The sequence below is a fragment of the Triturus cristatus genome, chromosome 4_1, assembly GCF_964204655.1.
Source record: "Triturus cristatus chromosome 4_1, aTriCri1.1, whole genome shotgun sequence".
In the NCBI taxonomy this organism is placed as follows: domain Eukaryota; kingdom Metazoa; phylum Chordata; class Amphibia; order Caudata; family Salamandridae; genus Triturus; species Triturus cristatus.
The window spans coordinates 643,888,693-643,913,839 of NC_140585.1; the positions used below are offsets into that span (position 1 = coordinate 643,888,693).

The following is a 25,147-nucleotide window of genomic DNA, read 5'->3' on the forward strand; positions in this document are numbered from 1 at the left end:
CCTCGAGCCCGTTCCTCAAATAGTCATGACAGCGGACGCATCACTCTCAGGCAGGGGAGCTCACCTACTTCATCACACCATGCAGGGCAGGTGGACACCTCAGCAAAAGTTACTCCACATCAACCACCTGGAGCTACTAGCCATATTCCTAGCCTTGAAAACATTCCAAAAACACATTTCAGGCAAAGCTGTCTTAGTCTGCACCGACAACATGACAGCCATGTATTATATACAAAAACAAGGGGGGACACAGTCTCTGCAGCTCTCTCACCTCGCACAGAGCATATGGAGGTGGGCTATACCTCAGAACATTTTTCTCCTAGCCCAACATGTCCCAGGAGTCCAAAACACAACAGCTGATCTGTTGAGCCGTCAAACAACAAAAAATGCACGAGTGGGAACTTCATCCACAAGTTCTTCAACCGTTTTTTCAGATGTGGGGGCAACCACAGATAGACCTCTTCGCAACCCACGAAAATGCCAAATGCCCAAACTTCACCGCCAGGTATCCACACCCATTGTCCAAAGGCAATGCGATATGGATGAACTGGTCAGGCAGATTTGCATCCGCTTTTCCGCCTCTCCCACTCATTCCACTAGTGGTGCGCAAACTACAGCAACACTCATCCTAGTTGCTCCAACTTGGGCCAGACAACCATGGTACACCACATTGCGGGAACTCTCCGTAGTTTTGCACCAAAAATGACACCTCGCTCCAAACCTCCTAACCCAGAACCATGGAGAGATACAACACCCAGACCCAGCTCAGCTCAACCTAGCGATCTGGCTCCTGAAGTCCTAGAATTTGGTTACCTCAACCTTCCTCCTGACTGTATGAACGTCATCAAAGAAGCTAGACGGCCTACCACTAGAGCATGCTATGCAGCCAAGTGAAAAAGATTTGTAATATGCTGCCATAACAAAAACACTGATCCTCTAGATGTGTCTATCCAACACATCAAAGGCTACTTACTACACCTCCAAAGATGCAACTTAGCCTACACGTCTATTAGACTGCATCTTGCTGCCATTGCAGCATATCTACAAAATAGACAACATCTATCACTCTTCAGAGTACCTGCCATAAAAGCTTTTATGGAAGGACTCAAAAGAATAATTCCCCCCAGAGTACCACCCTCACCCGTGTGGAATTTAAACATCGCTCTCACAAGGCTAATGGGGCCACCATTTGAACCTCTACATAAATGTGAGCTACAATTCTTAACATGGAAAACTGCTTTCCTAGTAGCTATTAAAGTCATTTCTCCCTTCCACCTCAATCAGTCTGTGGAGCTGCCTGTATTCTTCTTGCAGGCACAACCAGTCGCAGAAAGAGCTCTTCACACGTCAACAGAGCACTGCTGTACTACATAGAGAGAACACAACCTTTTCGTAAGACCAAACCACTATTCGTGTCTTTCTCACCATCACACAAAGGCAACCCCATATCAAAATCTGGGATAGCTAGGTGGATTGTCAAATGCATACAGATTTGTTACCACAAAGCAAAACGTACATTATCTGTTCCTCCTAGAGCCCACTCTACACGAAAGATAGGGGCTTCAATGGCATTTTTAGGGAACATTCCCTTAGAAGATATCTGCAGAGCAGCTACATGGTCTACACCGCACACATTCACAAAACACTATTGTGTCGATGTGCAAACTAAACAAGCTAGTGTGGGCCAGGTTGTACTCAAAACACTATTTCAAACTACTGCAACAGATACTGGTGGTCGCCGCTAGGAGGGGATACTGCTATACAATCTATGCATAGTGTGTAATCTGCAGCTCATATGCCTTGAACGGAATATGCTGCTTACCAGTATGCATCTGTTCTTGGCATGTAGAGCTGCAGATCTACATACGCCCACCCGCCTCCTACCTTTATCTGTTCCAGTATTATCTTACTTAGATACACCATACATGGGCATCCTTCCTGTTTCATCATTTACCTGCTGGCGAAAAACAATCTGAGGATGGAGCCGATGCCCATGCGCACTATGATCCAAAGGAGGAGTCTCATACCTCGTGACTTCCAGAGACTTTCCGAGACAAAAACAAGTGCAAACATCCGGGCCCAACACCAGATGGCGATCTATGCATAGTGTGTAGATCTGCAGCTCTACATGCCAAGAACAGATGCATACTGGTAAGTAGCAATTCCTTTTATTTTTTCAGGTTTTATATAGATACATAAACCAACAAACCAGCAATACAGTCGTTCACTACATACCGTAGCGTCAGTATAGCGCTGACACTATTGTACAATGCTGCAATATGGTGTTTAACGTACTTCTTAGGACACACCGGCACATCTTATACAGTAAACAATGCATGATAAACAGTCCCATAGCCATTAGCTATGTCCAGGAATCTGACATGGTGTCACTCCAAAGTCTACCTCCAGGGACCCCATTCCATAGTCAGTCCTCCACCATCCCCAGACCTTGTAAATCTTGCAGGGACAGCCTCTACCACTATATGCCACCTTTTCGGCTGCCATGTAGAGGTCCATCCCCCTCTGTCATTCTTGTATTGAGGGTACCTCCTGCGCACCCCAGTACTTGGCCACACCTCTCTTGGCCACCACCAGGGCCAATGAACTAAAGAGCAGTTTGAAGCGCAGGACATCCACATTGCTTGGGATCCCCAGCAGAACAAACCGTGGTTCAAGCGGCAGCGAAACCTCCAAAATGTTAGAAAGTTCCTGAAGGATAGCTGTCCAGTATGATTTTATGCAGGGACACTCCCTAATTTTGTGAATAAATGTCCCTACTGCATTTTCTCAGCAGAGACAGTTGGGGGCAGGCACCCTCCCAATATTGTGTAGCTTCTGTCGATTATAGTAAGCCCTATGAAGGATTTTGAACTATATCAGGTGGAGGCGTAACTTGATACCACTTCATGCGGTTGCATCAGCACTGCCTCCCAGTCTAATGCTCAGTTTCTCCCACATCTCTGTGCCAACTCTCACGCAGCTGGGCCAGAGAGTCTGTTACATTATATATTAATCTTTCTATAGGTCACTGAGACTGCACCCCTGTCCAGTTCATCCATTAATATTCGACCTTCCGACAGGACCCAGAGGAAAACCTGTCGCCGGTACTACGGGAGGTGGTTAAATATGGGGAGTTGTCGGTTCTTAAGGTTAATAGGCCTGAATCCATTATATTCCTGCTCACTCCAGCAGCGCAGCTCTTTGAACCTTGCAATGGACAACCGAGCCAGTACGATATTTGGGTGTAAAGATACATACGGATTCGGAAGTGGTCTTTCGAGAAAACTATAAGAGGGCAGTAAGTAAGCTAAAAGAAGTTATAGTACGATGGAATCGTCTGCCCCTATCCCTTGCGGGCCGAGTGTCGCTCATGAAGGTGGTTATTCTACCTAAATTTCTGTTTTTGTTTACAAATATCCCAATGGTCCTTCCAAAATCCTTTTTTAAAACAATAACATCGCTCTTACTTAATCTGGTATGGGCTGGGAAACATGCAAGGGTCCGCTGGAGCATACTCACATTACCATGCAGCATGGGTGGCCTAGGCACTCTAGACTTGGACCTGTATTACAGGGCGGCACAATGTTCTCACGCCCATTACTGGATACACGAGATACCAGGGCTTCCCCCAATACAAATTGAAAAGATAGTAGCAGCCCCCATCCCATTGCTGTTCAAACCCCCCTCACGTAGAACTGGGGTACTATACTCCATAAATGCAGTTGCACATGCCTGGCAACAGTTACTTAATCTACAGGCGGGAGCCATACTATACTCCCCTATGACGCCAATAGCATGGTGCCATTGGGTACTGATATGTGGTGAAAAAGGAGTAGCACATGCGCTTGAAACTGAACATTATAACAACAGGGGATATATTTCTAGATGGCACAGTAAGAGAGTGGTTGGATGTTGAAATGGGTGAACAGCAGAGCACAATGCTCACAAGATTCCATTACCACAGGATGAGACTAGCACGGAAAGACATACTAGGAAAAGACCTAACAGCCCTCACACTTATCATAAAGTCAGACACAACCCTAAAAATAGTTTCCTGTATATATAAGATCATGCAAGATTACTGAAAAAATCAGTACACCAAAGCCAGACAAGAATGGCAGGTAGACTTGGGGGAGACCTTGGATGACGATATGTGGAAATACTGCTGTGAAAACACAAAGCGAATCTCCTTAAACGGGAGACACTGATTAATTCACTTTAAATCCCGAAACAGGGCCTAAACAATACATAAGAATCCTTTTTTTGTTTCTGGTGAAAAATGTCCACTAATATCTTCTAGGTTAGCAATGTAATTAAGAAAATATTCTTTCCAGTTATTCCAGGAAACCAAAGGCTCTCCAGGTATAGGTAAAAACTCCTTTTGGGAATTAATGTGCATTGAAGAAGCATTGAAGTCACGAAAGGCAGTGCTTGTTTCTCCTATAGACATGACTTGAAAATGAGGGTGAAACTTACAGAAGGAAAATATGTACGGACTTCAATTTTTCCTGGAAGATAGGTGATGTCACTAAGCGTGAGACTGAGGCTTTCGTATGAGCTGTAAAGAATGCCACTTGTATGCAAAACATTGATACCAGAAACTCATGCCTTTCCGAAAAGTTCTGTAATCGAAAACAATTCAAAGCGCTGCACACACACTTGCTCACAACAGCATACGAAGGAGAGAAAAAAACGGTACTGTAAGTTTGTTTTTACTGAAAAAAAGGATTTGAGAAGAGTTCCGATGGTGAGAAGAGTTCTGAGTTTCAGGAACCGACTCACTTAGCTTGAAGATGGCCGCTGTGCGTGCCCTTTTGTGCGCGATGACTTCGGGTGACCTTTGCGACGTGTGAAGCGTAGTGTGTTCCTTCTACAGTGTTGCCTCTCATGCGTTGTCCTCCATCACGAAAAGAAGGCGGTGCATGCGAGGTGCTCTTTTATGGAGACGGTGGAACGAAACGCGTGCAGGCATTGCAGTATTGGAAAGTCACAGTTGCGGTCGTTAGGATTAACCATTGGTAAGCTGTAGCCAGCGCGGCGCTGCGCATACTTGAATTAAAATTTTGCGTACATCTGCGGTGAATTTCAATTAATCCTCGTTGTAGCGCACGATGTTCACGACAGCAGACGCACCAATTGGCAATTCTTGTAGCGCGTAGCTTCAGGTCCCATAGCAACACAGGGTATGAATAGACGTCTTCAACAAGTATGAAACATGGGTTCCTTGAGCTAGCCAGCTTGTCGCCAAAATCTGTGCAGTAACCACACAGTGAAACAAGTGCAGTTCTCTTCTTTATTGAGGTTAGCAGGTACGATACAAAGGGTGCATGCAGCACTATAACAGGGCTAATTCTAAGTGAAGGAATACATTCTAAGCCCCAACAATAATACCCATTCCAGATGACACACATACATTCTACGTTCCATACATTCCGAAAGCAGAATACAGATAACCCAATTACTACACACTCCCAACAAAGATGCGAGCATATGGTCCTCAAGTTGAACTTTCTGCAAGAACTGGGTGGCCACTGAGGCAGCGAGCAGTGCCTACCGCTAATTTCACACTCATCAAATCTTTGTTATGTGCGTGTGTGAAAGAAGAAAGTGCACCATAGACCTATAATCACAGGACCGTAAATATACCAATATAAATAAGTCTGTATCAAGCTTATGGTGTTAGGTTATATATGCACTACTGATAAACTTGAAATGGAGGAAGAAGCTAACTCCGTTTCAGAACATCGATAAGATTTGATGGAGGTAGTCAAATGGAGGTTGACTAAGGCAAATTTACCTGCACAGACACAGTAGATCCTTCAACTGCACCCTGAAGTATCAATCCTTCCCTTCTGCATTATGTGACCAGAGTGTTGACTTCACTGCCTTAGAGTTCCAGACAGTTGGATTTATCCATTTGTTATGATGCCTTATGGTGCTTAATGTCATATGTGATCACATCAATGATGTCCTCATGGCCATCAGTGATGTCGTGTGAGGAGATCTGTAGAATGTTTGAATTAACGTGGACTGTTTGAATAAACTCAACCACTGCTGATCTCGCTGGGCCTCATTTTAATCCATTGTTTCTAGCATGTCTGCGCCACTACAGGCGGGGACTAGCCACATACAAATTAGGCATCACCCCGCCCCAGCAAAGTACCAACCTGACCAAACTGCCTGGTCAGGTCTCCAGTGAATGGGTACACTGTCAGCCCCGGAGCGGTTTTAGCCTTGTTGGGCTTCGTCAAGCGAGCTGCAGCTTGAGTCCTGTGGCACAAAAGCAGAGGTCCTGTACAGGCAAGGCAGAAGCTTGAGCTATGGTTTATCCAGTTTACAATGCCTGATAATTTCAGTAGTTTTTAGTTTCCATTCTCATCGTACTCTCAGATTATTGGTTTACGTATGCATTTGTATATTTATAAACATAACTTTTTTATGAGTTGTCATAATAATGTATTTCACTCATTTTTGATGTGTGTTTGTTTAAAAGAAGGTATTTAAGCAAACCAAGATCAAAGGGGTCAAACTTGTGGTAGTAAGTTTAAATTACATTAAAAAGGCCTTATAACTACTGTGAGAATTGTTTTAGTATGTGAAGTCGTTGTGTCATTCAATGTTGTGAGGCAGGAAACGTGTTTTTCTCATGTCTTTGGAATTTCACGTTTACACTGCAGGAATAAATGCCAATTTTAATGAAAAAATTACTTTTAATTCAACCAATGAAGCAATTAAAGACATCTAAAAACTAGGTGAACCATTTGGAAATTGCGTTTTACAAAAACACCAAAAAGGTCAACTCAGAAGGTCGTCTGACACACCAGTAGTAGTGCAATAAGAGGACAACGCTGATCCAAGAGGGAAAAGTGCTTCAAAACTAGATTTCACATGCACCCTATCCTGCAGCACACACCTTCTGCTGAGCATGGCTTTTGGCCCATTCACTCTGAGTTTTTCTCTATGCATCTCTTTCTATGTATTTGCCTCACACCCTGAGCTTTTTTAAAGCCTTTGTAAGAGTCATAAATCTAATCCGATCTGTGATTTTTTTTCTTCCTCCACAAAACAGCAGACAAATCGAGGCACTAAAACTGCAGCTTGCACGATCACAGTTGCGTTTTATTTCTTGTATCAAGCACTGTTCTCTGCATTTTCTCCTGGTGTGGTGTTCTTCTGGTTCCCTCCAGCAACCCCTTGGGGTAGGACACCTCTCATGGTGCCTCCTAATAATTGCAGCTGAAAGGTGCTTTTTTTTCAACAGTAATCGATTCTACAGAACTCTTCACCAATTAATTATCACATTTGTCCAAAAAAATCGAATAATATCTCCAGGATTCCGTAATTACTGAATCACAACTTAAACGACACAGATGTTAACCCTTTCAAACTGACCTAGTACATTTTTTAAATGTTTATATCTCAGAAACCCAAAAGGTGATGGGAGGAATGCCTCCAATTTGTGTATCCACTTGCAGTCACTCCGGGTGGCATTCCTATGCATCGTTCATTTGCTCTTCATGCCATTTTAGCGTAGACCTAGCCATATTTAAATCATTCTTAACCCTGCTCAAATAGGAGCAAGTCCAGTCCGAACTGCCAAGCCAGGTTCTCCCTGAACCAGAACACAAGCAACCTAAGGCTAATTTTGCCCTGATTGGGCTCATCAGTCAGGTATAGTTTGGTTCCAGTGGCACAGTGAGCCCAGGACCTATGTCTGGGCATACCGTTGACACATAGGGCGTACATCAAACACACAAAACGTGATGGGAAGAATACTTGCAATTTGTGTAACAACTGACAATCACTTGAGGTATCATCCCAAACCATTGTTATTTTGCTCACTACTATTTTAGTTTGGGCTCGGCCATATGCAAGTCAGTCTTGGTACTGCTCAAATAGGAACTGTCCAGCCCGAACTGCCAGGCTAGGACAGCGCCTTTTCGAACAAGAAGACAAGTAACCCAAGACCCATTTCGCCCAGGTTTTGCTTGGTTCCAGTGGCACAGTGAGTACAGGATGCATGTCTGGGCACACCCTTGCCACTTAGGGCAGTATGGTGGGCAAAAAAGCGATGGGTTGGAATGCTATCCTGAACGATTGGTATGCCCAGACTTGGTTCCCTTAATCACTGTGCTCTGAAAATAAGCTACACTCGACTGAAGACTCCTAATCAGGGCAAACCCGTTCTTGGGTTACTTGTATTCTGGTTTAGAGAGGACCGAGCTTGGCAGTTCAGGCTGGTCTGTTCCGATTAGGTGTGAACCTGCTCCGAAAGCGGAGACAAAGGCCTTTGGTGTGTGCCAGAAGTCACCCCCAACCACAGTCTAGTGCCAGGCATAAATGTGGCATCCCTATGCACTCTCCTCAAAACACTGCTGGACAGGTGAAAGATACAGGAAGGACTGTACCTGCTGTTGAAACCTGTGAGGAGCCCTGAAAGGTTGGACCTGCTCCCACTTGTGTCTAGGATAAAGAAGTGGACTCAAAGGGTCAGTTGGCTGGCCTTCTGTTAAGCTACTAGGGCACAACAAGATGTTAGAAGCCATTTTCCTGAGGAGCTCAGCTGGCCAGTTCCAACTGGACCTGACATGGACCCTGCTGGACTGAGTCTTGACTCTCAAGTTCTGTTCCTGAGGTCCTGGACAAACCTGCTATGTCAAATTTACAAAAATGTGTCGCAGATGGACCAAATATTCAGGTTGCTCCTGCTTGGAGCTTTTCTACAGCAGAAAATCCATTTCAGCTGAACAACGTTGAGCGTATTCCGCCTTGTGGAGCACTATCTGGCTACAATTTGCAGCCTTGCCGTTCTGAGGTGTCCGAGTAAAAAAATTGACTAAGTCTGAATGTAGAAATCTTCCCTGGGCGAAGGTACAAAAACTATCCAACTGGTGAAGGACCTTCCTTCAGTGTGAATGTAGAATTTCTCCCACTTACAGCTATTCCGCCAAACGTCAACAGCTTCAGCTGGGCTCCATCCAATGGCTTTGGGCCTCGTGGAGCCCTTCTCGACCACAGCCTGCTGCCTTGCCTCAATAAGGTTTTTTGCTTCAATTTCAGGGACTAAATCAGAAGGTAAAACTTCCAACAGGTTCAAACCTGATTCCTGTATCTGACTCGTGCTTCTATTGCGGTTGGGCTTAAACCTCACCTAGGTGCCAGTCAAATTCCACCAGATGACCTTGATTGTCGCATAATGCTTTTTTGGTGCTGTTTTCATTTAAAATTTCAAAAATGACTATCTTAAATTCTCCTTTTTGGATTTTTTTGTTGTATTGGTTCATTAAATTATTCTCTATTTTTTTTATAAATTGTAGTGGGATGTTTGTGTTGTGTTTTTGACTCTTTAACTATTTTGGTACCTCTAAAGGCCTTATACATTTTCTTAAGTTAAGCCTTCCTGCTCTGTGCCATACTTACTGGGGATTGAGCTTGGTTTTAAACTACTGAAACGTTTGCTGGACCTTAGAAGACTAGTGATATTATTACATGTGGTGGACAACCCCCCCCCCCCCCCAACTAATAATCTACTTTCTCAAAAATATATTCTAAAAACCTTATTATAAATCCACAGGGACAGACCTGCCAGTGAAGGCATCTGTGAGAAAAAACAAAACTCCACCAGGTCATCTCACTCCTTATGAAGAAGGGAAAAATATGCAGGAGGCTGTTCGTTCCTGCCTCTTTCATAGTACATAAAAACACAAGTAATGCAACTGCTCATCACGGATAGCTCTTCTCAATTACTCATGCCCCCTTCATGGATAAGAGGACTTGCCTAATAGTGTTCAAGCAGACCTGCGCTGCAAGACCCCCTGAGTGATTTTTGTGAATCTACTTTTTGTGCAGAGAAATAAAATACTCCATCTTGCCATTTCATTTTGCATGGTTTCTCTTGGACCATTTTTGAGACTTTAAAATGTGCTGTTTAACAAAGAAAATATTTTAATGGATTCTGAGACAAGAATACTTTCTTTAATTGTTTTTTTTTTTTTTTTAGCTTGGTTAACTTCGTAGATTTTAACCCAACAGGCACGTGTGTTGGGTCAGCATGTTCAGATAATACAGTTAAGCTATGGGATCTCCGAATGAACAAACTGCTGCAGTACTATGAAGGTAAGGTCAGTTTTGGTAAATGTAAGGAAATGTCTCTTTTTGCATGACCCCTCCCCCCAAGCATTTGGACTTATGCTGCTGGTTTTTCGAACCTGAAGGTGCTCTGAGTTCTGCCAAGCAGGTATCCGTTTCAGTGCTTTGACCCTCAAAACATGTATCTCTGGTTGGTTCACCCACAATTGGCATAATGTAATTTTTTGATATATCCCTACTATATGGTGCAAGTGGTACCCAGGGAATGTAAGTTAAAGTGTCCCTCGTTGACTGCAGCTCTTATTGTACCACCACGAGTGTGACAAAATAAACAATGACTCCCAGCCTGCTTTTGTTGACTGGTAGAGCAATTTTCAAACTGCTGGCTCGACTTTGCCATTTAAAATCCAGCCAGACTTTCTTTTTTAAATATATATGTCACCCCTAAGGCAGACCTAGCCAATCCTAAGACAGGGTATTAAAAAGTAAAACGTGATTTTCCATGTTCCGACGGTAAAACCCCCAAATTGTTGTTTGTGCACTAGAAAGGCTAGGGGGCCCATTTTCAAGTACAGGGTCACATGCTGACAACTCAGCTGTGCTAACTTCTGAATAGGACCACTAAAACTGGTACTTCAAGGTATCAAAAGAATTGTTGCATTAAACCCAGCAGTTAGACCTGGCACCTTGGCGTGGGTCTCCCTTCCATTTTTTGCTGTTGCCTCATGTGTTTTTGCTGGTGTTAGATGCTTTGGGCACTGTGCCACTGCTGTCCAGTGCCACAGTGCTAGTGCTCCCTATTGTAAATTGATGTATGAATGAGTGATTCCATGATTGGTTGGTTTGGTTTACCTGTCAGACCCTAGTACAGTGCACCAGGGGTGCCCAGGGCTGATAATCCAAACACTGCTGGTGGGTTTGCAGCACTGGTTGTGCCACCCACAGAAGCAGCCTGTAAAAGTGTGTTTAAGGCCTGCCATTGCAGAGCCTGCGTGCAGTCTAGTACTGTCAAGCTGACTGGGCAAGTGCACCCACTTGCCAGTCCCTAGACCTTCCCTTTTCTTCATATCAGACACCCCTATGGTAGGCTCAAGGGCAGGGTGCATTGTAAGTATAAGGTAGGACAAGCCCTGATGTGTGTGGCATGTCCTAATAGTGAATTACAGCCATTTTTGTTTTTCACTATTGCAAGGCTACCTGTTCTCCATAGGCCAGAATGGGCAGTTTGATTATCACATCTTATAATCCTAACTGACTCAGGGAACATGGTAGAAATTCGAATTTAGTATGCCTGAACTCAGAATGATAAAATACATATTTTAGTGAAGTTGGTTTTAACATCCTGTGTTTGAAAATACCACTTTTAGAAAGTAGGTATTTTCTTGTCTAACCATTCAAACCTGCCTCTGCTAGGCAACGAAGAAGAAGTGTGTCGCCATCGCAGCTGCTGCCGTCGCATCCCGGAACAGGGGTGTCGCCGCTGTAGCTGTCGGATTGCACCGCAGAAGCGCCTCGCATCCACGGAGAAGCATGCCGCCGTCGGAGCTGCTGTCGTCGCATCACTGAATAAGGGTGTCGCCGCTGCAGCTGTCGCATTGAGCGGAAGCGTCTTGCATCGTCGGAGAAGAGTGTCGCCGCCAAAGCCGCTGTCGTCGCATCACGGAACAAGGGTGTCGCCGCTGCAGCATTCGCATCGAGTCGAGACTTCTCGCAACATCGGGGAAGCGTGCCGCATCAAAAAGAAGACGACATCTTTATTTCTTTGCACCAAACTTTCATCGCATCACCATCGTTGCAACACTTTCGTTGTGCTGCGTGTCGCATCTTAAGGTACAGTGACTCAAAGTGTCGCATTTAAGTTCTAAAGAGAACTAAGACAAATTCTACCATTTTTAAGTAACAGTATTGTGGACTTTTGTCGTTTATGGTCTTGTGTTAAATCTATATAAATAATACTTATTTTTGATATAAAACTGGTGTGGTGTCCATCTGTAGTGTTGTCACTTGATCACTGTATGTGTTCACTATGTTTATTGACTGAACCTTGGGAGGACGTATCCACCTCCACCACTCAGGTTGAGTGGTACCTCTCTACTCCCCTTTTTGTTTTTCTTATGTCTAGGCAGCGTGCAGCTGCGGGAAGTTTTTTCCTTTATTCTAAGCATTGCTTACATAGCTCAGTAGGGACATTTCTCCCTGACTAGCTTTTCTTCCCCAACATAACACACTGCATAGTAGTACACACATTCTTTTGATCATAGACTAGACTACATAGTGATCCACCCATAGATGTATAAGTAGGTCAAAATTTCCCCAGATACAGTGTAGAACCCCAATAAAAAGTTTTTCTACACTACACTTTATTCACGTTATTACACAGCACTGTGAGTTTAGGGAGGGATCCTTATGGTCCTGAAGAAGAAGCTTGGGGAGCTTCGAAACATGTCGGCAGACATAGGAGGCACGGCTCATTGAGGCATACACACCTCCTCCCCCCACTTTTTATTAATACCAGCTCATAGGTATATTAAAAAATTTTAGACCGACGAGCCAGGTATTTTTTATCTCACTTTCTCTATTCACCCCCGACCCTTCCTCTCACACCCTATCAAAACACATAGTTGTCTCACAAAACCAGTGCTCCCACATACACGTAGGTCGTAGCACGCCCCGTCCCGTAGAGGGGCGGGAAGACCCCTATGATGAAGCATGACACCAAGGGCCCTTTTGGTGTGTGAGGGGTATTTAAACAACTAGTGTGTACTTTCCACCATTGTGGGGTTCTACACTGTATCTGGGGAAATTTTGACCTACTTATACATCTGTGGGTGGATCACTATGTTCAGGTATGGTTTAACTCCTGAAATGTACAGACAGAGGTTCAGGGGTTGCAAGAAGATAGAGAACCGTACCTGGATGGAATATGTCACTTTTTTCTGCAGAGCATTGGATGGTTGGGTGAAGGGTATCAAAGTTGATGATTTTCAGGGGCTCTTTGATTTGATTGCATGGGAGCACTTGTCAAGTAATTGTTTTCCAGAGCTACGCCAGCACCTGATTGTTAGTAGGCTGACTAATCCTAGGATGCTTGCTGAAGAGGCGGAATGCTGGGTAAGTACCAGGGTCTACAAGGGTCATTTGGGAGATTCAGCCAAGAGTGGACAGGGTCCCCAGCAGAAGAGTTGGGGGGACAAGGGTAAACAGAGGGAGTTCCAGAGAAGGCCCCAAAGTAATCCCCAAGGGAACCAAGGGAAAGGTTCCCAGCCTCCTCCACAGAAACAGTCAGGGGCCCAACAGGTCCACCTGTTCAAGGGGGACCCCTGAAATGCTACAAATGTGGGGACCTGGGTCATAAAGCGAATGATCCCAGGTGTAACCAGTTTGTGAAGACAGCACCCCCTGGTGCAGCCCCCCGGCAGATGGCTAGTGTAGCCCTGGGTGAGGAGATGGGTGCCCAATGTGGGAGGGGGCCAGCAGAGATGTCCTTTGTCTCTTTAGGAGACTGTGAGGTGGTCCGTAGGACCCAACTGTCTGATAACACTAAGAAATACAGGCAGTGGGTGACCATCAATGGCCATAGTTTGGAGGCTCTTAGAGATAGAGGAGCCAGTGTGACAGCTGTCAAGTGTCACCTGGATTCTCAAGAGCCGGTTGTCCCCAATGCATTCTATCCAGTTGTTGCTGCTGACAACACAGAGAGCCACTGCAAGGTGGCTCAGGTTCCCTTTGAGTGGGGGGCGGGGCTCTCTGGTACTCTTCAGGTAGCTGTGAGGCCCGCCATGCCTGTTGACTGTTTGTTAGGGAACGATCTGGAGAGCTCACCTTGGGCGAAGGTGGAGCGGAGTGCTCATTTGGAAATGTTGGGTCTGCCTGACTGGGCGTGTGTCACCTCACGGTCCATGGCAGCCAGTAGGGGTTCTCAAGAGGAACTGGAGCCTGAGAGGGGGACCCAGGTACCTTCCTTTAGAGAGAGGAGGCAGGGGGTGTGGGAAACCGGCCCAAGAAGTTCCCACGGTCCAGGAGGGAGCAGACCCTAAGGGGGATGCCCTGGTGCCTACAGAGGAACAGGTAGTTGAACTGGGGGACCTGCCTGAGCTGACCCATTGGCAGCAAGAAGGAGGACCCTCCAGGGAGGAGTTCTGTGAGGAGCAGAACAAGTGCCCTTCTCACGTGGGTCTACGGCAGCAGGCTGCAGACCAGGCAGCAGGTGATCAGTCTGGGTCACATTGGGTCTACTGGGAGAATGGTCTCCTGTACTCTGAGCCTAAGGTTGCTGAGCCTGGGTCAGCCCGTGTGGTGGTGGTACCCCAGCGCTTCAGAACCATCCTACTGGGGCTGGCTCATGATGTGCCATTGGCAGGACATTTGGGGCAGGACAAGACCTTAGAGAGGCTTGTCACCCACTTTTATCGGCCCCAAATGCACAGGAGTTCAGACACTCACTGCAGGACCTGTCAGACTTGCCAGGCAAGTGGAAAGAGTGGGAGGAAGCACAAGGCTCCTCTCCAGCCATTCCCTGTGGTCAACACCCCCTTTGAACGGGTGGGTATTGACATTGTGGGGCCACTGGACCCCAAGAAAGCCATCGGCGACAGGTTCATCCTGGTCTTCGTGGACCATGCCACCCGGTACCCATATCTCTGAGGACATTGACGGCCCCCATGGTGGGACGAGGACTGATGGGAATTTTCTCCAGAGTGGGATTCCCTCGCCAGGTAGTGTCTGACCGAGGTATTAACTTAATTTCCAAGTATATGAAGTCCCTGTGGCAGGAGCGTGGGGTAACCTACAAGTTTACCACTTCTTACCACCCCCAAGGAAATGGGTTGGTTGAAAGGTTCAACCGAACCCTGAAGGGCATGATTATGGGTCTTGAGGAACCCATGAGGCGTAAGTGGGACATCCTCTTACCATGCCTACTCTTTGCTTACCGTGAGGTGCCACAGAAATCTCTAGGGTTCAGCCCCTTTGAGCTTCTCTATGGACACCCAGTGAGAGGACCTCTGAGTTTGGTTAAAGGAGGCTGGGAGCAATCTCCCAGGAAACCTCCCCAGGATGTATATAGCTACATGCTGGCCTTTAGGAACCAAACTAGGCGTTTCAGACAACTCGCTGAGGCGAATCTGGAAGCCAGCCAGGAGGAGATGAAGCGGTGGTACAACCAGAATGCCACTCTGGTAGAGCTTCAGCCTGGTCAGAAAGTGTGGTTCATGGCCCCAGTGGAGCCCTGCATGCTCCAGGATAAGTGGACCGGACCATTTGAGGTTGTGGAGCGCAAAAGTCCGGTTACCTACTTGGTGGACTTGCGGTCTCCCAGGAACCCCTTGAGGGTCCTGCATGTCAACCGCCTGAAGCCCCACTTGGAGAGGTCCCAAGTGGGCATGCTCTTAGCGACAGATGGTGGAATGAAGGAGGAGATGAGCCTCTTCCAGACCTCCTGTCGGCGACAGAGCAAGATGGGTCAGTGGAGGGTGTCAACCTCTCTTCCACCCTGACCCCTGAGCAACAGAATGACTGCCGCCAGTTGCTGGGACAGTTTTCGGATCTGTTCTCCCTGGCTCCCGGTGTCACTGATTGGTGCGTCCATGATGTGGACACTGGGGATAGTACACCTGTGAGGCACAAAACCTACAGGGTGACTGACAGGGTGAGAGCTTGCATCAAGGAGGAGGTCTCCAAGATGTTTGCGTTAGGGGTGATTGAGTCCTCTAGCAGTGCTTGGGCCAGCCCATTGGTCTTGGTCGCAACGGCTGACGCACCGGGTGCCACACCACAACTCAGTTTCTGTGTGGACTACCGAGGGCTCAATTCAGTCACCAGGACTGACGCGCACCCCATCCCCAGAGCTGATGTCGTCATAGATCGGTTAGGGGCTGCACGGTACCTTAGCGCGTTTGACCTAACGTCTGGGTACTGGCAGATCGCCTTGACTGATGGGGCAAGAGAGAGGTCAGCATTCTCCACACCAGATGGGCACTACCAGTTCGGGTGATGCCCTTTGGGATGAAGAATGCCCCTGCCACCTTTCAGAGGTTGTCAACCAAGCGTTGGCTGGACTTTACGAGTTCAGTGCCGCCTACCTGGATGACCTCGCAGTATTCTGTGCCAGTTGGGAAGAACATCTGCGCCACCTCTGGGAAGTGTTGATGGCGCTGCGGAGGGCAGGCCTCACGATCGAGGCGAGTAAGTGCCAGATCTGGCAGGGCTCCGTGATGTACTTGGGACACCAGGTGGACAGCGGCCAGGTGGCGCCCCTACAACCCAAGATTGAAACCATCCTGGCTTGGGGCCGCCCAAAACGCAGATAGAGGTGAGAGCCTTTTTAGGACTCCCAGATTACTACAGGAGGTTTGTCAAGGTGTATGGCAACATTGTTGCCCCCTTGACCGCACTGACTTCCAGGAAGCAGCCTAAAAGAGTGATTTGGACTGACACCTGTCAGAAAGCTTTTGAGGCCCTAAAAACTGCTATGTGCACTGCACCCGTGTTCTTGGCATCCAACTTCTCCAGAGAGTTCATAGTGCAAACAGACGCTTCAGAGCATGGTGTGGGGGCTGTTCTGGCACAGATGAATGAGGAGGGCCTAGATCAACCTGTTTCCTTCATCAGTAGGAGGTTACTTCCACGGGAACAGAGTTGGAGTGCTATTGATCGTGAGGCATTTGCTGTGGTCTGGGCACTGAAGAAGCTGAGACCATACCTGTTTGGGACTCACTTCCGGGTTCAGACAGACCACAGGCCCCTCAGATGGTTGATGCAGATGAGGGGTGAGAATCCAAAGCTGTTGAGGTGGTCCATTTCCCTACAGGGGATAGATTTCATGGTGGAACACCGCCCTGGTACAGAACACGCCAACGCTGATGGTCTGTCCAGATTTTTCCGCCTTAGTGATGAGAACTCCCAGGAGGTAGGGTAGTTCTCCCCACATTTCAGCTGGAGGGGACACGTGTTAGCCCTGGCACTTTGGCGTGGGTCTCCCTTCCATTTTTTGCTGTTGCCTCATTTGTTTTTGCTGGTGTTAGATGCTTAAGGCACTGTGCCACGGCTGTCCAGTGCCACAGTGCTAGTGCTCCCTATTGTAAATTGATGTATGAATTAGTGATTCCATGATTGGTTGGTTTGGTTTACCTGTCAGACCCTAGTACAGTGCACAATGAGTGCCCAGGGCTGGTAATCCAAACACTGCTGGTGGGCTTGCAGCACTGTTTGTGCCACCCACAGAAGCAGCCTGTAAATGTGTGTCTAAGGCCTGCCATTGCAGAGCCTGTGTGCAGTCTGGTACTGTCATGCTGACTGGGCAAGTGCACCCACTTGCCAGTCCCTAAACCTTCCCTTTTCTTCATACCAGACACCCCTATGGTAGGCCCAAGTGTGGGGTGCATTGTAAGTATAAGGTAGGACAAGCCCTGATGTGTGTGGCATGTCCTAATAGTGAATTACAGCCATTTTTATTTTTCACTATTGCCAGGCTATCTGTTCTCCATAGGCCAGAATGGGCAGTTTGATTATTACATCTTATAATCCTAACTGACTCAGGGAACATGGTAGAAATTCGAATTTAGTATGCCTGAACTCAGAATGATAAAATACATCTTTTAGTGAAGTTGGTTTTAACATCCTGTGTTTGAAATTTCCACTTCTAGAAAGTAGGTATTTTCTTGTCTAACCATTCAAGCCTGCCTCTGCTAGGCTGTGTATTCCTTGTCTGGAGTTTGAGTGACAAGGCTGGGGGATTCCAGGAGACAGGGTGAGTCAGCCCAGTGGTGAATAGAGAGATCTGCATCTAGATGGGAGGGAGGAGTTGCACCTGGGACCTGAATAGGGCTGTGCCTTCTCTTCACGATGCTGGCTCCACCTCCTGTGGTGCGTCTGATGTCTCTGCCCTGCACTCTGAAAGGAAAGAAGGAGTCATGTAAACAAAGTGCTCCAGGACTGACCAAAACTGGTTTGGACTAGGCAAAGGCCTCTCTGCCTTCAGAGAACAAAGAGAAACTGGGTATAAATATTGGGACCCAAACCCAAGAACTATACATCCCTTTGGGAACAAGAAGAAACCTTTGCTGAGGAGTGGAACCAGAAGAAACTGAGAAGAGACTATCTCTAAGCTGAAGTGCTGCTTCGGGGATTGGGCTGCAGTGGTTGTTTGACTGCCAAAGAAAGGAGAAAGGACTTTGTGTGCATTTTCATTCAACTTGTGAAGGATCTCCAAGGGCTTGGAAAAGAGCTTGCCTCCTGCTGAAGTCTCAGGGACAACAGACTTCAACCACCAGCTCCCCAAGAGTTCTTTAGAAGCTGTATTTGTGCCTTCTGAGGGACTGCGTGTCACAAGGAGCTGGAAGCGCAACTCAAGAAGAAGCGTGTCGCCGTCGCAGCTGCTGCCGTCTCATCACGGGTGTCGCCGCTTAGCTGTAGCATTGCACCGCATCACGAGAAGCGTCCCACAACACCGAAGAAGCTTGTCGCCGTCGCAGTCACTGCCGTCGCATCACGAATGTCGCCACTGTAGCTGTCACATTGCACCACATCACGAGAAGAGTCTCGCAATGAAGAAGCGTGTCACCGTCGCAGCCGTCGCATTCCGGAAGAAGGGTGTCGCCACTGTAGCTGTCGCATTGCACCGCAGAAGCACCTCGCATCCACGGAGAAGCGTGCCGCCTTCGGAGCCACTGTCGCCGCATCACTGAACAAGGGTGTCGCCGCTGCAGCTGTCGCATCGAGCGGAAGCGTCTCACATCGTCGGAGTAGAGTGTCGCCGCCAAAGCCGCTGTCGTCGCATCACGGAACAAGGGTGTCGCCGCTGCAGCTGACGCATCGAGTCGAGACTTCTCGCAACATCGGGGAAGCGTGCTGCGTCAAGAAGACATCTTTATTTCTTTGCACCCAACTTTCATCGTATAACCATCGTTGCAACACTTTCGTTGCCCTGCGTGTCGCATCGTAAGGTACATTGACTCAAAGTGTTGCATTTAAGATCTAAAGAGAGCTAAGCCAAATTCTACTATTTTTAAGTAACAGTATTGTGGATTTTTGTTGTTTATGGTCTTGTGTTAAATCTATATAAAGAATACTTATTTTTTATATAAAACTGGTGTGGTGTCCATCTGTAGTGTTGTCACTTGATTACTGTATGTGTTCACAAATGCTTTACACACTGCCTCTGAGATAAGCCTGTCTGCTCGTGCCAAGCTACCAAGGGGGTGAGCAGGGGTTATTTTAGGAGTGTACCCCCTTACCCTGACTAGAGGAAAGGGTCCCTATTTGTCACAAGTACCTACCTGTGCCAACTAGAGACCCCCAAATTTAACACCAGCTTGATGCCCAAGTCGAATTCAATGTAACGTTTAAGTAAACAACAACTTTTGAAAGTTGCCACTCTGTTGCCTAAAGATTTTCAATGCCCGTTTTTGGCTGCTGGCCTCATGTTAGAGGAGGGGTATGAATGACTCTCAAGAAGGAATACAAAGGCCTTGCCTTTGGAAGAGGTGTTACCTTGCCCTGGCAGCAATGTCAAACAGGTTTTGAGCTAGATCTCAAACTTTAAAGGGAAAGCAGCATTTGAAAGGCAAATGGTGGACACACACCAGAGGGGCTGTTCTTTTGTTCTAGTAGACAGGTTGGCATTAGGGACAGAGTGGAGGAAACAGTTGCATAACCAGTATTCCCGTGTGTGTGTAGCGTTAGGTAGGCTCAGGTCTAGGGTAGGCTTCCAAGCGTCACACACAGTAAAGGGTTCTTACACCTTGAGAGTGGCAGAATATTGCATTCTGAGATAGCTAGATGCCTCACTTTGAAGGAAGTAGTCATCAGGTGGGAGAGACCTGATAGCCATTGGATAGTAGTCACTGAATCGCCAGGGGCAGTTTCTGGGCATAAAAATGACATTCGTGGCATCCAGACACCAGATCACGTCTGCACTGGAGAGAAGACCGATGAAGGACTGCCCTGCTGTTCCCTGGACCTAACAAAGATAGGCTGCACCAGACACTGCACTGCACCTGCTGATCCTTGGGCTAGCAAAGAGATGACCATGCCTGCTCAAGGAAAATAATCCCCGGCTCCCAGAAAGGAGAAGTGACTTTAAGAATCAGTTGGCTGACTTCTTGTTACAGGTACAGGGCCACAAAAGCTGAAGAAGTCCCCTTGGCGAGTTGGTACCCAAGCTTGCCAGACCCCTGAAGCGCAGCATGGGGAATCAAGTCTCAGTGCTAAAGAGTTGCACCCGAGTCTACTAAACCCGAGAGTCAACTGAGTGCAGCTTTATCGCCCAAGGTAGACACTAGCCTCAGTTAAAGGGAATTGCTGGTTTTGCTATAACTGGAGACCAATGGCATATGGACTTTGGATGGACTTCAACAAGACTTTGAGACACATCAATCCCTGTGGCCAATGTCGCCACACCTCTGGACTGAGGGGTGGTGCCAGGAAGACTCCTGTCACCAGATCAGCATCTTCAATATCCTATATCAAGACCACTCCACTGATGTCCAAGGCGGTTCGCCCACTCAATTTGGAACTGGACTGGAGACATCTTTGACTATAAGGCAACTGTCCTGCCAAGACTCACTGGCCCCTATCACTCGCTCCCTGCCGAAGTTGGTTGTACTGAGCTTCCCTAAAAATAGACGACAACTACAATGTGACAACTGCAGTGCAAGCCATCCTTTGTGTTCTGTATCTAAGCTGTGATCCAGGGTGTTGTTAGATCCAGGGTGTTGTTATCCAGATATGTTGGATGGTTGCTAAGATGGAATGTATACTTTTGTAATGAAACGCAATTGGCTTTGGCATTGATGTGGATGGGGTCTCTGCTACTGAGCTACTTAATCAATCTGCTTTTTATCTGATTTGGAGCCTCCACCGTCTTCTCTGATGAGAACCCTCTTACATTTGGTGATGAGCCCTAGGATGCTTGATTCCGGTCCAGGGAAGACATGGCTTAGCAGTTCGGGCTGGACTGTTCCCATGAGGCACAGGGTCAAGACTGATTTGCATATGGCCATGTCTGAACTGGGGTGGTGTGGTGAGCAAAATAACAATGGATTAAACCCAGATCTGTGACTGGGGGTGAATGTTTTGCCAATGTGCAACATTCCGTCCATCATCTTGTGTGTTTTGCTTTATTTACTACACAAAACTAAATGGTACCTCTCACCTCTGCTTTTCTTGCAAAGATGGTACGGATAACACTGCTGCATCCATGATTGGAAACGGGACTGAAGATGGTTAGTCAAGGTGAGGTCGTTCCTGGAGCAAAGTTGGAGTATTCGAGGCTCCGTGGAATTTCTTTTGTTAATTTTGGGCAAGTCGTTGGTGTGTGTGGTGGTCTCAAGATTAATGAGACTCGCGCTAGTGTGGGTGTCAGTGTCCTGTGCATGACCGTCTTGAGAACAACAAGACTCGCGCTCACACCAACGAGACTGGTACGTGTGCTGACTTCGGTGTGAATATCCTACCCATGTCATATGCGTGCAGCATTATGGCAAGGGTGGCCATATTGGATTGGGCCTGTGGCGTGAATAACCTCCCTGCGCCATACACCTGCAGAGTTACGGCGAGGACGGCCATATTGGATCAGTCCGGTGTCTGGTTTTCCGAAACGCATGAAGCTCTCTGCTGATGCGCATAGCTGTAATATGTTTGTAAGAAGTGTATCATTTATATACGGGCGCACAGAGGGAATATACTGATGCGCACAGCTGTGCCAGTTAACTTTTGAGTGAATCTCTTGGTTTTTCTGAAGCGCACAAAGCTTTCATGCTGATGCACACAGCAGTAATATGTTTGTAGGAAGTTTATAATTCATACACATGCGGACAGAGGGAATACGCTAATGTGTACAGCTGTTCATGTTCATCTTTGAGTGAGGATTTCATATGTCCACAGCGTGAAATATATATTCTCATGGGATCAGTTAATACGCAAGCACAAAGAGCACTCACACTGATGTGCACAGCTATCCAAGTTCTGGTTGAATATTTTTAGCATGTACTGCTGTTCTACTGTGTCTGAAGTGACAGCCTTATTTTGGGGGGGTCACTTGTGGGACTGTGTATTTACTTATCAAAAAACTACCTGAACGAGTCAAGTAGACAGGAACCTAACCGGGAGAGACAAAAGGTGTAGGAAACAATTTGATCCTTAAGGACACCGTTTTCAGAAAGAAAGGGAAGTATTATCTCTTTCTATAGTCCCCTCACTCACCAGGGTTTCCCCACGGTGACATGCTTCATCATAGGGGTCCTCCCAGTCCTCTACGGACTGAGGCGTGCTACGACTTGCGGTGTTACGTAGGAGCACTAGAAATTTTGTGGACTATGTGTAGTGCAAGTGAAGTAGTGGTGGAGTGGGAAAATTAAAATAATCAGCTAGTGGGCTACAAAATAAACTTTATTGGTGCTCTAAGCTGAAAAAATTAAAAACGGGGTAATATGACAAGGGACCCTAACTATAATGGAAAGGTGTGCCTAGCATATCTTGAGGTCAACTAGTTTCGAGCTCCCCAGCTCTTCGTCAGGACTACACTGGGACCAGCCCAGTGTCGAGAAACTTGCCACTCCTACTCAACCTTAATAAGGTGCAATAAGTGTGATGCCACAATAGTAAGGCATGCGTTTTTTTAAAAAATATACATACGTACTGTACGTTAGCACAATGGTCTGTAAAGTACAAAATCACAGTTAATTGGGAGGAAAAAATATATATGCATAGTGTAATACGTAATTGTCACTAAAGTTGTGAGCACACTACACCCAGGTGTATGCACACTTTCATGTCTGACGTGCCGCTAAGTGAAAGACAGAAGAGATGCAATTATTCACTCCATGCCGGCGTGGTGATGGAAATAGTGTGCTGAAATTAATAAATTATTAGGTCTGACTACATACACACAAAAACATACAACATAGAACATGTAACATACTTAAGAAAAAGCAACACTGTGCCTCATGGTCACTGGAGGGGATGCGGAGATCTCGTACATCTAATGGAGGATAGGAATCGAGATCGTTAGGGAAAGAGGCGTGTTCCGTAATGACGGATCGCCCAGCGTGATGAGAGGGAGAAGGAGAAGGGTCTCCTCGCTCCGTCCGGGAGTGGAGAATGGTAGCACTTACTTGTACGTTGAACCCCGCATACTTCTGACACCTACTCGAAGCCAAACCTCTCGGACCGCATTCTGGCGTGTCCTCGTTGCTGCACTGTTTTTATGTGCTGGCGGGCGTGTCACAAGACTAGAGACAGAAGAGGGCAAGCTCCGATGCCGGTATGCGAGTGGAGCCGCCATCTTGGAAAAGGATGAGACTGTTGGTTTTGATGCTGTTAAGTATTCAAATATATTTTAAGAGAGGTCTTTGTACGTCTCATTGCTCCAGCGTGGGTAGGTAATCACTCGCAACTTAAAACAAGTTATGAGGGCGAGAGACGGTGAGATTTGGAGCGATATTGTGGTAAAGATAATATATTGAGGAAAACTCGAACTTTATTGGAAAGACAGGCTGGAACTGCTCAGACATGGGTCAATGGGACCGGCTGTGATGGAAGCCGCCATCTTGGAGTGGGATGGGGAGGTAATGAATAATCATGAGGAATGGGATGCTTGTTTCAATTAGAAGCTTGTTTCAATTAGCTACGGGGCCGTGGAGAGATAGTAATCACACTCAAATAGGGAGACTAAGGATGCCGAATTGAAATATGAAGGAGGGATATTGGTTGATGGAATGATGTAAATATTACAATAATGGATAACACTGAGCGAGGTTATTGCCAAACCCAACCTGATAGATATTGATGACTTAATCAGCAGGTATTCCAGTGATGGTTGGTTAAGTAAACTGGCACCAGGGTATGTCATCATTGAGACCCCTGTCGTCCGAGCGTAGCTTGAACACCCAACGTTGTTCCTTCTCATGTAGCTGTTTCTCTATGTTGGGGTGATTCTTGATGTGTTCCAAGACAACCCAGTTGAAGTCATTGGGTGTGTGGCGTTTTTCCAGGAAATGGGTGGTCATCTTGGTGTTATCACGTTTACATCTGAAATTACTACGGTGCTCAATCATTCGGGTGTTTACTTTCCTGGTAGTCATACCTACGTAGTGGAAATTACAAACGCAGGTTATCAGGTAAACAACACCTGTTGTGTTACAGTTTGTGAAAGACCGAAGATTCCAGGTTATCCCATTGTTGCATTTTACTGTCTTAGTCACTTTTGTGAGATGACAAACACTGCAGTTACCGCACGGGAAATGGCCCTCTGGTAGGGGTTGGAGCAGGCGTTGGGGACCTGCAGTTTTTGTCGTGGTGGGACGTGTATGGACAAGATGATCCCTCAGGTTGCGTGCTTTGCGATGGCTGAACATAGGTTTCTGTAGGTCTAGGCCCCCGCTGTTCAGGGTGCGCCAGTGTTTCTTGATTATTTTACTAACCAAGTTAGATGCAATACTGTATGTAGTGATACAAATTTGTCTTCGTGGCTCATCCTGTCTGGCTACGGTTTTAGTCTCTAAAAGGGCCTCCCTATTGTTATTGAGGGCTCTTTTTCTGGATCTGGACACAAGATGTTGTGGGTATTTCCGTTGTATCAATTTTTCTGATAGTTCTTTGGCTTGAATGTTGTAGTCTTGTCTTGTCGTGCAATTCCTTCTGAGGCGCAAAAATTGGCCAAATGGGAGGTTGTCTTTGAGGCTGCGAGGATGGAAGCTGTCATATACCAGCAGGCAATTCCTTGCTGTGGGTTTGAAATGTGTGGTACTGAAGAGACGTCTGTCTTGTGCTGATATATTAAGGTCTAAAAAGACCATAGTGGATCGGCTCATCGAAGAGGTGAATTTCAGGAAGGGGTCTTGTTGGTTCAGCCAGACTAGGAAATTTTCCGCTTCTTGTTCATTACCTTCCCAGATCAACAGTACATCGTCTATGTACCTTTTCCATAGTTTAATATGTTCGATGTGAGGATTGTGTTGGTGGAGAATATTCTGCTTCTCCAAATGATGCACGTACAACCCCGCCACACTCGGCGCAAATGTGCTTCCCATGCTGGTACCGTGGGTTTGCTTGTACAGGA

The 25,147-nt window shown here is 46.7% G+C and overlaps 1 protein-coding gene across 6 annotated transcripts in view; it reads left to right on the top strand.

The window, feature by feature from the left end:
- LOC146855326 (uncharacterized) overlaps positions 1–25,147 on the top strand; it is a 915,814-nt gene that overhangs the window by 311,801 nt on the left and 578,866 nt on the right. For all 6 annotated transcript variants that reach the window (XR_014981308.1, XM_085653035.1, XM_085653037.1 and 3 more), the window contains one exon: positions 10,001–10,116. Coding sequence is in view for 5 of the 6 variants with exons in the window: in XM_085653035.1 (XP_085509161.1) it covers positions 10,001–10,116 (116 nt within the window). In the remaining variant the exon portion in view is untranslated. The remainder of the gene's footprint in view (positions 1–10,000; positions 10,117–25,147) is intronic.